The 12,389-nt window shown below is 38.0% G+C and overlaps 1 protein-coding gene across 2 annotated transcripts in view; it reads right to left on the bottom strand.

Moving 5' to 3' along the window:
- Positions 1-12,389, bottom strand: part of LOC136132226 (nesprin-1-like) — a 74,195-nt gene that overhangs the window by 52,089 nt on the left and 9,717 nt on the right. Inside the window, exons 2-3 of one of the 2 annotated variants that reach the window (XM_065889129.1) lie at positions 11,736-11,894; positions 8,740-8,906 (exon numbers count right to left, since the gene is read on the bottom strand). In XM_065889129.1, the coding sequence (XP_065745201.1) occupies positions 8,740-8,906; positions 11,736-11,894 (326 nt within the window). Of the gene's footprint in view, positions 1-1,086; positions 1,179-8,739; positions 8,907-11,735; positions 11,895-12,389 lie in introns of those variants that run through there. The other variant, XM_065889128.1, reaches the window with a different exon arrangement.

The following is a 12,389-nucleotide window of genomic DNA, read 5'->3' as shown; positions in this document are numbered from 1 at the left end:
TACTCCTTTTGGTAGCACACAGGGTTATAATTCAAAGTAGGTGTTTACAGACGTCACACGTCTGGGTAAGTTTAGCAAGCCCGGTGAATCTGAAGTCCCTACACTCTGGTTCCCCTTTCAGAGTCCAGTGTGTTTCCTGCACACTTGACCTTTCTTGAGAAGGATTCTACTATGAAACCCAGTTGTCCAGCTTCTTAATATTGTCACATGAATACGTACATATACACATATATATCTACGTATTTCATATATATACCTCACTACTTCCCTTCAAACAAATTTAGTAGATCCATAAACCAAAACCAAAAAATTCATATTCTCAATATAAAAGAACCCAAAGTACCATTAATAAGTTCTATTCGTCAGTAAGGGATTTGTTTGGGGGATGTTATGGTATAAGAAAAATATTTTTTAAAAACAAAATGAAAATTCCTGATGTAATGTTATTCTAACTGAAAAAAAATCATGAAGTAAACATTTGTATAATGCACTAAGTTGCCATTTTAGACATAACCTTCTATATTTTGCACATACTATTGAAAACCTTTATACTAGTCAGTGACCAAAACCTACTGACATACATAAAACAGAAACAACCTTCTCTCACACACAAAACCCTCCCGGCCCCTGAAACATGAGTAGATTTTTACTTATTAAAGGAACGCTTTCAGCTACAAAGCTGTGAACTGGCCATGACTGAATTTCAGTTTCAGAAGGAGCCCATCCTTTAAATAGCAGATGACGGACTAACAGGATCTTTCCACTGAATCTTTTTCTGAATCTCTTTCCTGTGTCTCAGGCTCTCTACTGTAACCATACTCCTCGTATGATGCATCCAGTCCCAAGACAAGTAGATACTGAACCATAACAAAGTCCATTGACCTTTTCATCCAGCTCCGCAGGCCCAGCAGGAGACAAGAAAACAAACCGACAGATAAGTCTGAGGAGTCCACGGCCAACTATCTCCCCACACCAGTCATCTCCATGTAACACTGGCCAACACAATTATGGATTAAAGCTCCAGCATCCATCCCCCATGTAACATGAAAGCTATGCCCAAGGGAAGAAACTCAAGGAGATGCCTGCCTTGTGACACTGCAGTTACAATCGGGGAGCTCTGCGTCCACACAGCCGTCCTCTGCCATCCTCAGGGCACACGGATCTTCCGCCACCACCATGAAGTTTCCACTTGCAAAAGTCAGGTTTGCAGAGCAAAAGGCTAAATCCTGCGTGGGGATGAGAGTTTCCCCAGTCTGTGTATGGAAGTATGAAAATGCTCACTCCAGACAAATGTTGGTAAGTCTCTGCCGGACAATATGACACTGAGCAGTGAGTGACAAGTGGTCATGTTTCTAAATAAAACCTACATTCATTGACATGTGCCAGGCTTGATCTCCTGGAATGTAGGCCACGAGTGTAAGAAGGGAAAAGGCTCAGGGTAATCTGCTGGGAGGGGGAGGCTCCAGGTCTAAAGAAAGAAGGGGATCAAAAATAAGACCGGCTGCAGACACTCTGCCATTCTGGAAGGACCTTCGACTTTTCTCGCAGGCAGTTTAAGTTGGAAAAGATATTTGCAAAGATAAATGTACCAAATGCAAACAAGCAAAACCTCTGCAAGTACAGCGGCAAACTGTAGTAGCAAAAAGGAGCAACTGCTTTTTTCCTTCAGTCTGATTTGCCAGTTAAGTGGTGTTAAGTAGGAGTTTTAGGGGCTGTTTGGGAAGATGGGATGGACAAGATATTCTGTGGCAAAGTGCTTGCTCTTCACCTTTAAATAGACTATTTGAAAATGAAAAGTAATGAAGAAATACTATTCTCCCCTTACATAAACCTTTGTCTTTTTAAAAATAATGATAGGGCTTCCCTGCTGGCGCAGTGGTTGAGAGTCCGCCTGCCGATGCAGGGGGACGCGGGTTCGTGCCCCGGTCCGGGAAGATCCCACATGCCGCGGAGCGGCTGGGCCCATGAGCCATGGCCGCTGAGCCTGCGCGTCCGGAGCCTGTGCTCCGCAATGGGAGAGGCCACAACAATGAGAGGCCTCGTACCGCAAAAAAAAAAAAAAAAATGATATAAAGTGACAAAAATAACATGTTCATTTTAAGGTAATTTTAAAAAGGATCTGTTCATTTGCTTGGTGGAATCTCAGATAACTTTTCTTTTGTGAATTTCAAGAGTTTCTAAATTTTCTGCACTGACTCTATATAAATTTCATAATTTAAGCTTGTAAAGAAAATAAACTCCCAAATTACCCATTACTGGTAATTTAATAAAAAATGACTAATGCTGTCTGCTTTAAATCCTTTTTGGATTTTAACATACATACACACAAATAACTTACAAATAAATAAATAGATAATGAACATTTGCTAAGTTTTTTTTTTTTTAAGGCCAATATGATGAATTGCAACTAAAATAAAACAAAGCATTTGGTTCTGGTTGTGTGAGTTGACTGCTTTTAAAATAGTAATACATTTTCTTTATAAAAGAAACAAACCTGCATTTTACATTTAAAAAATTCCAGAAAACTTGGTTATAAATAAAATTATTTTTAAAATCCTGCTACTTAAAGATATACTATTATGAATTCTTTATAAAACAATCACTCCACTGATATATTATTTTTATCAGGAATGTAAATATGTAAATTTGGTTACAGGAATATATTGGTCATAATTCCATAACAGTAGACAAATTTGCTTTTTCTTGATTATGGCTAACATTAAAAAAACTTAGATCTTTAAAATTTTTTATTGCCATTATTTCGTTAGTTTAATTCCCTTTTACTTTATATAGTTTTTCCCATGGGTTAATTTTTTTTTCCATGTTCATTATCCTTAGCACAATATATTTATTCTAATGAATTAAACATAAGGCAAGGCTTTAAAGACACAATTATTGTAGTACCGAAAAATGGCAATAATATCAATTTCCATCAATAGGGAACATACTGGATAAATCACGTTGTATAAATGGAACGTGGAATGTTCTGTGGAATGAACTGTGGAATGCCCTGCAGCCGTCTAAAAGAATAAGACTGGCACATATAGCATTTTATAGTATACACGGTCCTTTCCCCTATGTTGTCTCATCGGAGATGTGGCAGTTGTTTTGATGAACACTTTGAAAATGAGAGGGCTCAGAGAGGTTATACAGTTAAGCCCTAGGTCACACAGCTGGAACAAGGTGAGCTAAACCTAGGACTCTTGATTAGTTCTTGGTCATTTCCTTGCTTGCTGCATCAAAGAATTCCTGATCCTGCCTTGACTTTTCTGAATGGATCACCATGAGGTAATACCAGCCACAAATTCCAAGAATTAAGTTTTCTTTTTCCTCTTGTTTGGGCAGGACTCCCATTAGACTGAAACCCCTTCCGAGGGCAGCTGCTACAACTTTGCAAAGCCTTCCTTGTACTGCACAAGCCTCTAAACTCCCTCTGGGATGACAGCTGACATTTGTTGATTGAGCACTTCACTGTGCTAAGTGGTTTACAGGTACCACCTCATTTAATCCCCCTGATAACCTTTGACACCGTGTAATTGAAGCACTGAGAAGATAAGTAATTTGGCAAACATCACAGTGTAGGTGAAGCAGAAACACCTTATAATTCAGGCAAAAGCCCTAAGCCCAGGCTCTGCTATATTCTTATCTGTATGTAGGGCACATTTCAAACACTATGTCTCAGATTGAGAAACTCAACAAATACTGGAGTGACAATTATATGCAAAGAACTATGTTAGGTTCTGGGATTACTGTGGTGATCAAGTTAGATACTTACATTTCAATAGAGGAAAGAAACTTTAAACAGTCTATCACACGAGATATTTATTATAATCAAGAGAAATGCTATGGACTCTGTACAGAAAGCCTACTGAGCAGATGAGAAGAATCTAATCTCATCTAGAGAAAAGGAGGAGCATGGAGAAGAATTAGGGGCTGGCCTGGCCAGACAGAGGAGAGAGAGCAGGAAGAAGTAACAGAAAGGGGAAGGCCCTGAGGTGAGGAACCACGTGTATCCTCACTTTACCTTTTACCCTTATTTGGATGGGAACCATTTTCTTTTTCATCCCAGAGGGCTGTCTGCAAACTATGTCTGGCCACCTGTTTCGGTAATAAAATGTTACTGAAACCTGTTGCTTCTCTACACACTGTCTGCTTTTGTGATTCAATGGAAGAGGGCTTTGTCAGGGACTGTCCAGCCCGCACAGCCTAGATTATCTACCATATGGCCCCAAGCAGAGAGTTCGCCAGCTTCTGCCCTGTAGCAACATGCAGAGGAAGTACTTCATAAACAGGAGGCATTCCATAGCTCTAAAAAATTATATTTGTTTTTACTTCTATACAATGTTTAAGGGAATTATAATTAAAACACAGATTAAAAACAACCAGTCATAAGGGACCACATACTGTATGATATCGTGTATACGAACTGTCCAGAATCGGTAAATCTAAACAGGCAGGAAGTGGATTAGTAGTTGCCTGGGACTGGAGGAAAAGGAGGGAGGGCAGAAAGGAAAAAAGGGGTTAAAGTTTTTATTTGGGGGTGACGAAAATGTTTTAAAATTGATTATGGTGATGGATGCACAGCTCTGTAAATATACTAAAAATCACTGAATTTATACTTTTGATATATGAGTTGTATGGTATGTGAATTGTATCTCAATAAAACTATTATTAAAAAAAAAAGAACCAAATAACTAATGTGTGCTTTGTTTTGGTGATGGGTATTTCGGTTTGGTAGAGGAAAGAAAAATATCCTTATATTAGAGAGTCCAGTTAACTAAAAAAAAAGTCATTACAGCAGGGCAAACAACTTGAGTCTGACGTTCCTAGATACCAAGATGGGAAATGTTTAATAATGTATTCTCTATCATTAGAAGCTCTGAACTACTGATGCTAAAAGACATTTTCTGTTAGTGCTAGGCGCTGGAAAAATTCCCATGTGGGTTTTTGCATAAGGTCCACTGATAAAATGAGAGCTAGAGTCCTTGAAGACAGTTTTACAGAAATTATAGTTACACCAATTTGTTTTTACATAAATTATAGTTACAGTCAAATTATATTGACTCTTAATGAAAGCTAAAGGCTCAGAAATGCTTTTAATTATCTAGGCCAGCATTGATCAACAGAACTTTCTGAGATGATGAGAATGTTCTGTGTCTGCAGTATCCAATAAGGTAGACAGTATCCTCGTGTGCTTATTGAGCACTGGAAATGTGCCTAGTGCAACTGACTGTAATTAAAATTGAATTCTAATTTAATTGGGGGCTTCCCTGGTGGCTCAGTGGTTAAGAATCCGCCTGCCAATGCAGGGGACACCCGTTCGATCTCTGGTCCGACAAGATCCCACATACCGCGGAGCAAATAAGCCCGTGCGCCACAACTACTGAGCGTGTGCTCTAAGAGCCCGAGAGCCACAACTACTGAGCACACGTGCCACAACTACTGAAGCCCACGCACCTAGAGCCCGTGCTCCACAACAAGAGAAGCCACCACAACGAGAAGCCCACTCACTGCAATGAAGAGTAGCCCCCGCTCACTGCAACTAGAGAAAGCCGGCGCACCGCAACGAAACCCAACACAGCCAAAAATAAATAAGATAAAATAAAAATAAAATCAGATTGTTTAAAAAAAATTCTAATTTAATTGTATTCCATTTCAACTCATTTAAATTGCCACATGTAGCTAGTGACTGCTATATTGAACTGAGTAGGTCTAGAAAGTATACTATAACATTATCCACTGAGCCCTAAAAATAACTGAGCAAATTTTTTTGTTATCCTAAAAAACTGACAATGCTTGGTGACAGTCAGTTTAAAAATTCAAAGCAAAACATATCTACTTTGTACTTAGAATGGTCTAAGCTAATCCACTAGTAACAGGAATCTGACTCAAAGTTATGCATTCTATTTGTATATAACAGGTTATTATCAGTGAATCTTCTTTCTTTTTTCCATCTTTCTGTTAGCTGGGAAGCTGTTCACCTGAAAATATGATCATCTTCAAAAATAACCTCTCCATTCCCAAGAGCATCAAAACAACATGAAAATACCCAAAGGCATCAGTTACGTTCTGCTTCAATTAATCAATGTTAAAAAAATTTGGAAGAGGGAAGAGTAGTGAATGAGACTGAATCATAGAAACTTAGTATTTCAGCTGGCAGGTCATAGTTGAAGATGGGTGTGGAAGACAGTCATCTTGCCTGTGCATTAGCACAGGCAATAAACCAAAAAGTGGAAAGCAAACGTGAGGGCTAAGTGTCATTTAGGAGAGGCTTCAAGGAACTATGAATCCAGTGTGGCATTAAACCTCAGGACAAATGAATGGTCAAAATGTCATCTGGTCTACGTTGGAAGGAGACAATTAGAAATGGACAATATATATATTACATCTGTGTATAATGAGATTCTACAAAAGTAGGAACATATGAGCATTTTAGTGACTAAATGCAAGCCTGTGTACCCTATATTTAATTGATTCAAATTTACTAATGTGTCTTTGGAAAAATAAACTAAATGACACCTACAAAATTCTTGATAGAAAAACTAGATAGGAAAGTTACAAATCAACATGGCTTTGAGGAGTAAACAACTAACTCATTGTATGTAACGCTGGCTACCAGCTGGGCATACACCAAACTAGCTGCTTGTGATTAAATTAAATTAAATTTAAAACACTTTGACTTAGTGCAACCCCATATTCCACACCACTGAACCAACTAGAAATTAGAAAAGGATATTAACTAGTTTAACTGGATTACATGGAAATGAAAGCCAATCCCTGAGTCATAATCTGACTGAAAAAAATCCAGGGATGTTTACCAAGTGGGCGGCTTCCCTAAGAAGGGTATTTATAGCACAAAGGGCTTCAGTTCCTCCCTCTGAAATAAGATTTGGTTATCAGTGACGGAGAAGTGAGGCTAAACATAGCACTGGGGTTCTAAGATCTACCAATGCCTAAATACTTACAGTAGTTTAAGCTGTACCGTTACGTTTCCATCTCTTTATGGTACTTTTACTAAGGCATTTAGCACATCATTTTAGTTGATTTCTTCACATGTCTAAATTCCCACTATGAACTCCTTGAAGAAAGGGCTTCAGTCTTTGTACCTCCTATATCTCTCATAGTCGCTGTCAGTCCTTCACAAAGGACTGGGAAATTAGATTGTAGAAATAAATAACAGAACCTAACTTCCTTTTAATTGTATTCTCTAGAACAGGGACAAAGAAGTCATAAGCTTGGCAGGTAGGAGAGTGCAGTATTCTAGGGCACTCTGCCACTCAGCACGTGCATGACCAGGGGCAAACCTGAGCCTCAGCATTTCACATCTGGAAAATGGGTATAATAATAATACCCACCTCAAAGAATGTTGTGAACAGCACACGAGAAGATGTACATGAAGTCTTTAGCGTGGTCATTGCTACGAACTAAGGGTTTAGTAAATGTTAGCTCTTATAATACTACCGTTAAACATTTTAAAAATTGGTCAACATCTATTCCATTTTTGTTTCATTCTCACTAAAACAAATTATAATCTCACCTTCTTAAAGGAGACCCTCTTTGATAACTCCCTTACAGAAAAAGAAATATACTAAATGTTTTTAAAATCAACACATGGACTTGCCATGCCCGTATGAAGTCTTTGTGGGTACACAGTATTCAAAAGGCACTATTTCGTGTCCACCTTCATGCAGCATGGCTAAGGAAAAGAATCCGGATTTTTTAAAAAGTGTATTTTCGGATAGCTCCCAAATGGCTGTGAATCAGAAGCATGTGTAAACATTCCAACTCTCCTAACTGCCATAAAGAAGACTATCCATTCACATATTATTCATTCATACATTCATTCAAATATTTATTGAGCCCCAACTGCATTCAGGTATACTCTTGGTGCTTGTGATATACAGTGAATAGAATGGACAAGGATGCCTGCCCTCATGGAGCCTACATTCCAACAAGAAGCAAAGTTCACCTCAAATAAAGCATCTACCTAGCCCTTCCCTTTAAAAAATAACCCTTATGTCAAGTGACACAGTGCTTCATTCAATCATATCAGATTTCTATATTGCTAGTAAAGATCCTTAGATACTTTTTCTTTTTGACTTTTATCCCTTTCGCTCACCCTGCCCTTCCGCAACAGAAACTGAATGTAACATTCCTCTCAGATATGTGGTAGACACGTACAGTTATCACTAGCGTCAAATACAAAATTACAGTAACGCAGCAGATTATTTTTACGTCTAAGCAGAATGGCAATAATTAGATTTATTCCCACACCTTGCTAATCAAAAAGACAGTAGGAATGTGATTACATATATATATATTAATTAACTATACTATATTTATATAATTATATATATATATATATATATATATATATATATACATATATTTTGCCACTTCAGACAAACACACCTCCACAGACACTGGTCAGCAGTTTCATTTTCTTCCTTATAGGAAGTTGAGTATTCTGAAGCCCCAGAATAAAGAATTTTCTCTTGGGAATGGATTTTGTCTGGATATGACTTTCCCTCTTTCAGTTAAATGCAAACACCACTGAATTTATGAAATAAGAAGGAGAATTTTAAAGTTAACGAAAGTGACATTTATGAGACAAGCATGAACTAAAATGGTGGGATAAAGAACACAGAGATTTATTGGACGATCTTTAGCTGAAATGGAAGGCAGCCTGAAAGCTTTGAGATTCTACATGTGTGTCCTATTGACTAAGGTCCTTTTTACCTGGCTGCCATGAGGTCCAGGAGGTGCTGCCATCGGTCATTGATCTTCCCGAGCTTGTATTCAATCTCAGATGCTTTGCTTTCATGGCTGGCTCGGGCAAGTCGTTCTCCCATTTGCTGGAGCTGTATTTTGTTCTCTTGGGCAATAGCAATTTCCTCTTGATAATCCTGTACAATAAATGGCAATCACAGAGGTCAGAAAGCATATCCTTGATGCATTCAGTCTGGCTCTACTAGAAACATGATAATTACAGTTTTCTACTGCTTGGAAATAGTTCAGGCATAAGGAACACTGTGTGAATATGAGTCCCAGTACACAAGAATTAGTGGTACCTGTTATTTTCGGTATGTAGGCAAAGTCCAGATTGAATTTTTATACAGATGTTCTCAAAGGAAATGGGGGTGCTTTCCATTTACTTAAAATGGGCATTAAAAAAAGCAATAAACGTATATACATAGAAACAAAAGACAAAGCTTGAAGGATTTCAATGCTGGGAAGTTATACCTTGTTGCTCTAATCACCAACCACATGTTATATTTAGAATCAATCCTCATACAAATAGCTGACAAGACGCTAATAAGATGTGTGACTATGTGTGTATATGTAAATGTATATATGTATGTGTATGTCAACTGTTACTTGTGCAGAATGATTTAAAAGACTACTTTCATTTTAAAGAGCTGTCCTCTATACAGCGTCAATATTTTACAGCACATAAATCATTGGCAAATTAACTCTCAAGAACAATAACCATTGGTCTTAGAGGATCAATGGGTCTCCAACCTTCCTCATCTATCCAGTTTCTGTAGCAGCTCCTCTTAAAGATTGTTTTAGGTAAGAAGGACAGGCTCTCAATGTGGTCTATAGTAACAGAAAGGCCACTGAACAGTATGATTTAAATGATGATGAAAGGACATCTCCCCTTGACCCCTACCTGTCCCCCCACCCTCCCCCCAGCCTCTGGACCAATTGATCCTCTTAATTTCTTGTCATAGTGACAGCATCCAAACTTTAGAATCACGTTTTTTATTTCTGGCTTAAGCTCCTGTTAGGCAGCAAATATTTTCTCAGCAAAATAATATACCCAGACAGATATTATAGGAATATGGGTATCTTCACCTTCTATTGCTCTCAAGTTACCTTGGTAACAGGGCTACCCTCTCAAACCAGTTATCTAAGTAAAAAGGGCCCCAGAGAACGGATGGAGCCGGTGAAATTTTATTCTACTGCGGTTTTGAATGCTCCCTCAGGCCCAGCACCTCCACCTACTCTCCTTTCTATGTTACTTCAAGCCCATGGGAGTCAAAGACCAACATACCAGGTGTATTTCTTAATAGTTATAATGTGTTATTACAAATTTGAGATGATATTACTGAGAAATGTTTATTTCAAAGGAATTATGCCAAGCTTAAAATAGTATTTATAGTAAAATAATACTCTTAGGTTGTCTTTTAAAGTACCATGTTGAGTGTTAATGCCAGTAGGTACCCATACCATGGTTACAGTCTGTTTATTAATTTCTTTTTTCTAAGTTGTCAAAATTACCAAGCCTCCATGTTATTTTTCTTTACAAAAGAGATACCACATGGGGTAAGCTCATAAAGACTATATTTTAAAGTCCATAACTTATTATATATACAGAATGGTATAGTTGATATTTTAAAAATTATTCCAAATGTTTCCAAAGAGTATAACAAAATAATGTGTGTCAAGCCCCCAAACTATGCATCTTAAATTTCATGATAAAATCAATCAGAGTATAAATACATTTAATTAAAATTTATTCTGTAGCAAACTTCACTATAGTACCTATTATACATTAATCATGTCTGGTAGAACATTATCTGACACCCAGAAACCAGCAAAGGGCAGAGCTTTTAGCAGATGCTGAAATGAAGTCTGTACCATCTCTGCCCACATTTTAAAGGCTTACAATAACAAATACACAAATGCTGATGCTGAGAACTTGCAATTTTAAGTAAACCTATAGAGTTATCCATATCACATACGGGCTCTGGAGTTTCTGTTTTTCCGTGTATATGCCCAAGCACATACATGAGAGAAAAATAAACTCCAAAGCCAAGATGTAATATTAATAACTTTGTAGGTAAATATATTTTTCCTAATAATTAGCTATATTTCTTTTCATAATGAATGAAGCTATAATTCATTTATTCAGTAAGTAATGACTGAGTACTTATGAAAAGTCAGGCACTGCTCTGGTTGCAGGAGATACAGCAATGAACAAAACAGACAAAGTCCCTGCTCCCGTGAGGCTTACAGTCCAGTGGGGCTTCACTGTAGACAGATAATAAACAAGTAAATTGGGAAAATGCATTGTACTTCAGATAGTGATATGTACTTAGAAGGGAGATAAAATTTAAATGATTAGCTGTTCAAAAACAGTGTGGAAACACCACTGAAACCATCAAAAACATTTTTAAATGCTAGTAAATTTGACCAGTCCTGTATAGACATGAAAAATGATCTAGATCTATTTGAGCATATAAAATAGTTTAATAATCATACATAACTTGAAATTAATATGAAGCTAAAATTCTCAGGAAAGTCCTCATTCCTGTAACTGTCTATAAATCATGACTTACAGAGAAAATGTCAGTTTAATTGATCCTAGGAATTTTTTCTTTTAGTTCCTCTTTGGTGATTTTACCTCTTGAAAAACAAACAATAAATCAACTATACTTCAATTAAAAACAAAGACAACCAACACACATAAATAATTCCTGCTGAACAGGTAGATAAAATCTAAAAATACTGAACATTATCTATCAGTAGATAATCTATTTCATCGCGAATTGAAAATATTCTATATATTCTGTATGTAAAGGAGGTCTTTTCAGTCAAGTTTATTTTATATTAAAAAGATAAAATGCTTATAATAGAGTGCTCCTTTCTCAAGAAAGTAACTAGGAGCAAGGTTGTCTTCTGTACCCATTAAAAGATCATCTAAGCACATGTAGCCACACATCCCATACCTTCCTGAGCTTCTCAATCATTTCTTCAATGAGAATGTCTCCATTCTGAGAAATTTTGCTTTCCATCTGAGTCAACCATTCGCAAAGCTCCTTGTTCTTTTCACTGAAGACGGCCCATTCATTCAGTCTCTCACTTACTTGCTGCTGCCTTAAGGAGAGCTGAAAAGTTTAAAATGGGAGAAAATGCAAAAGCATAATCAGAGTGGAGCTCATACCCTGAGGAAAAGAGCAAATAAACTCTGTTGGGTCGACTAAGATGAGCAGTAGTTGTGCATCTCTTTAGGCCACTGTTCCCTGAGGCCCAGTCCCAGGAGCTCTGCTCCAGCCTAGCGAGTTTCACAAGTGGGAGACACTGAATCCGCTACTTCCCTCCTGAAGAGCCACATGCACATTCACTTATTAAAGGTTCTGAACAATCTAGCTTCTCGGGACTTCCCTGGTGGTGCAGTGGTTAAGAATCCACCTGCCAGTGCAGGGGACATGCGTTCGAACCCTGGTCCTGGAAGATCCCACATGCTGCGGAGCAACTGAGCCCACGTGCCACAGCTACTGAAGCCCACGCGCCTAGAGCCTGTAAGCCACAACTACGGAGCCCGCAAGCCACAACTACTGAAGCCCGCGCTCCTAGAGCCTGTGCTCCGCAACAAGAGAAGC

This window comes from Phocoena phocoena, chromosome 12 (genome assembly GCF_963924675.1).
Source record: "Phocoena phocoena chromosome 12, mPhoPho1.1, whole genome shotgun sequence".
NCBI classification, from domain to species: domain Eukaryota; kingdom Metazoa; phylum Chordata; class Mammalia; order Artiodactyla; family Phocoenidae; genus Phocoena; species Phocoena phocoena.
Note: the sequence above shows the minus strand (reverse complement) of the source record. Positions and strands in the feature narration are given on the sequence as shown.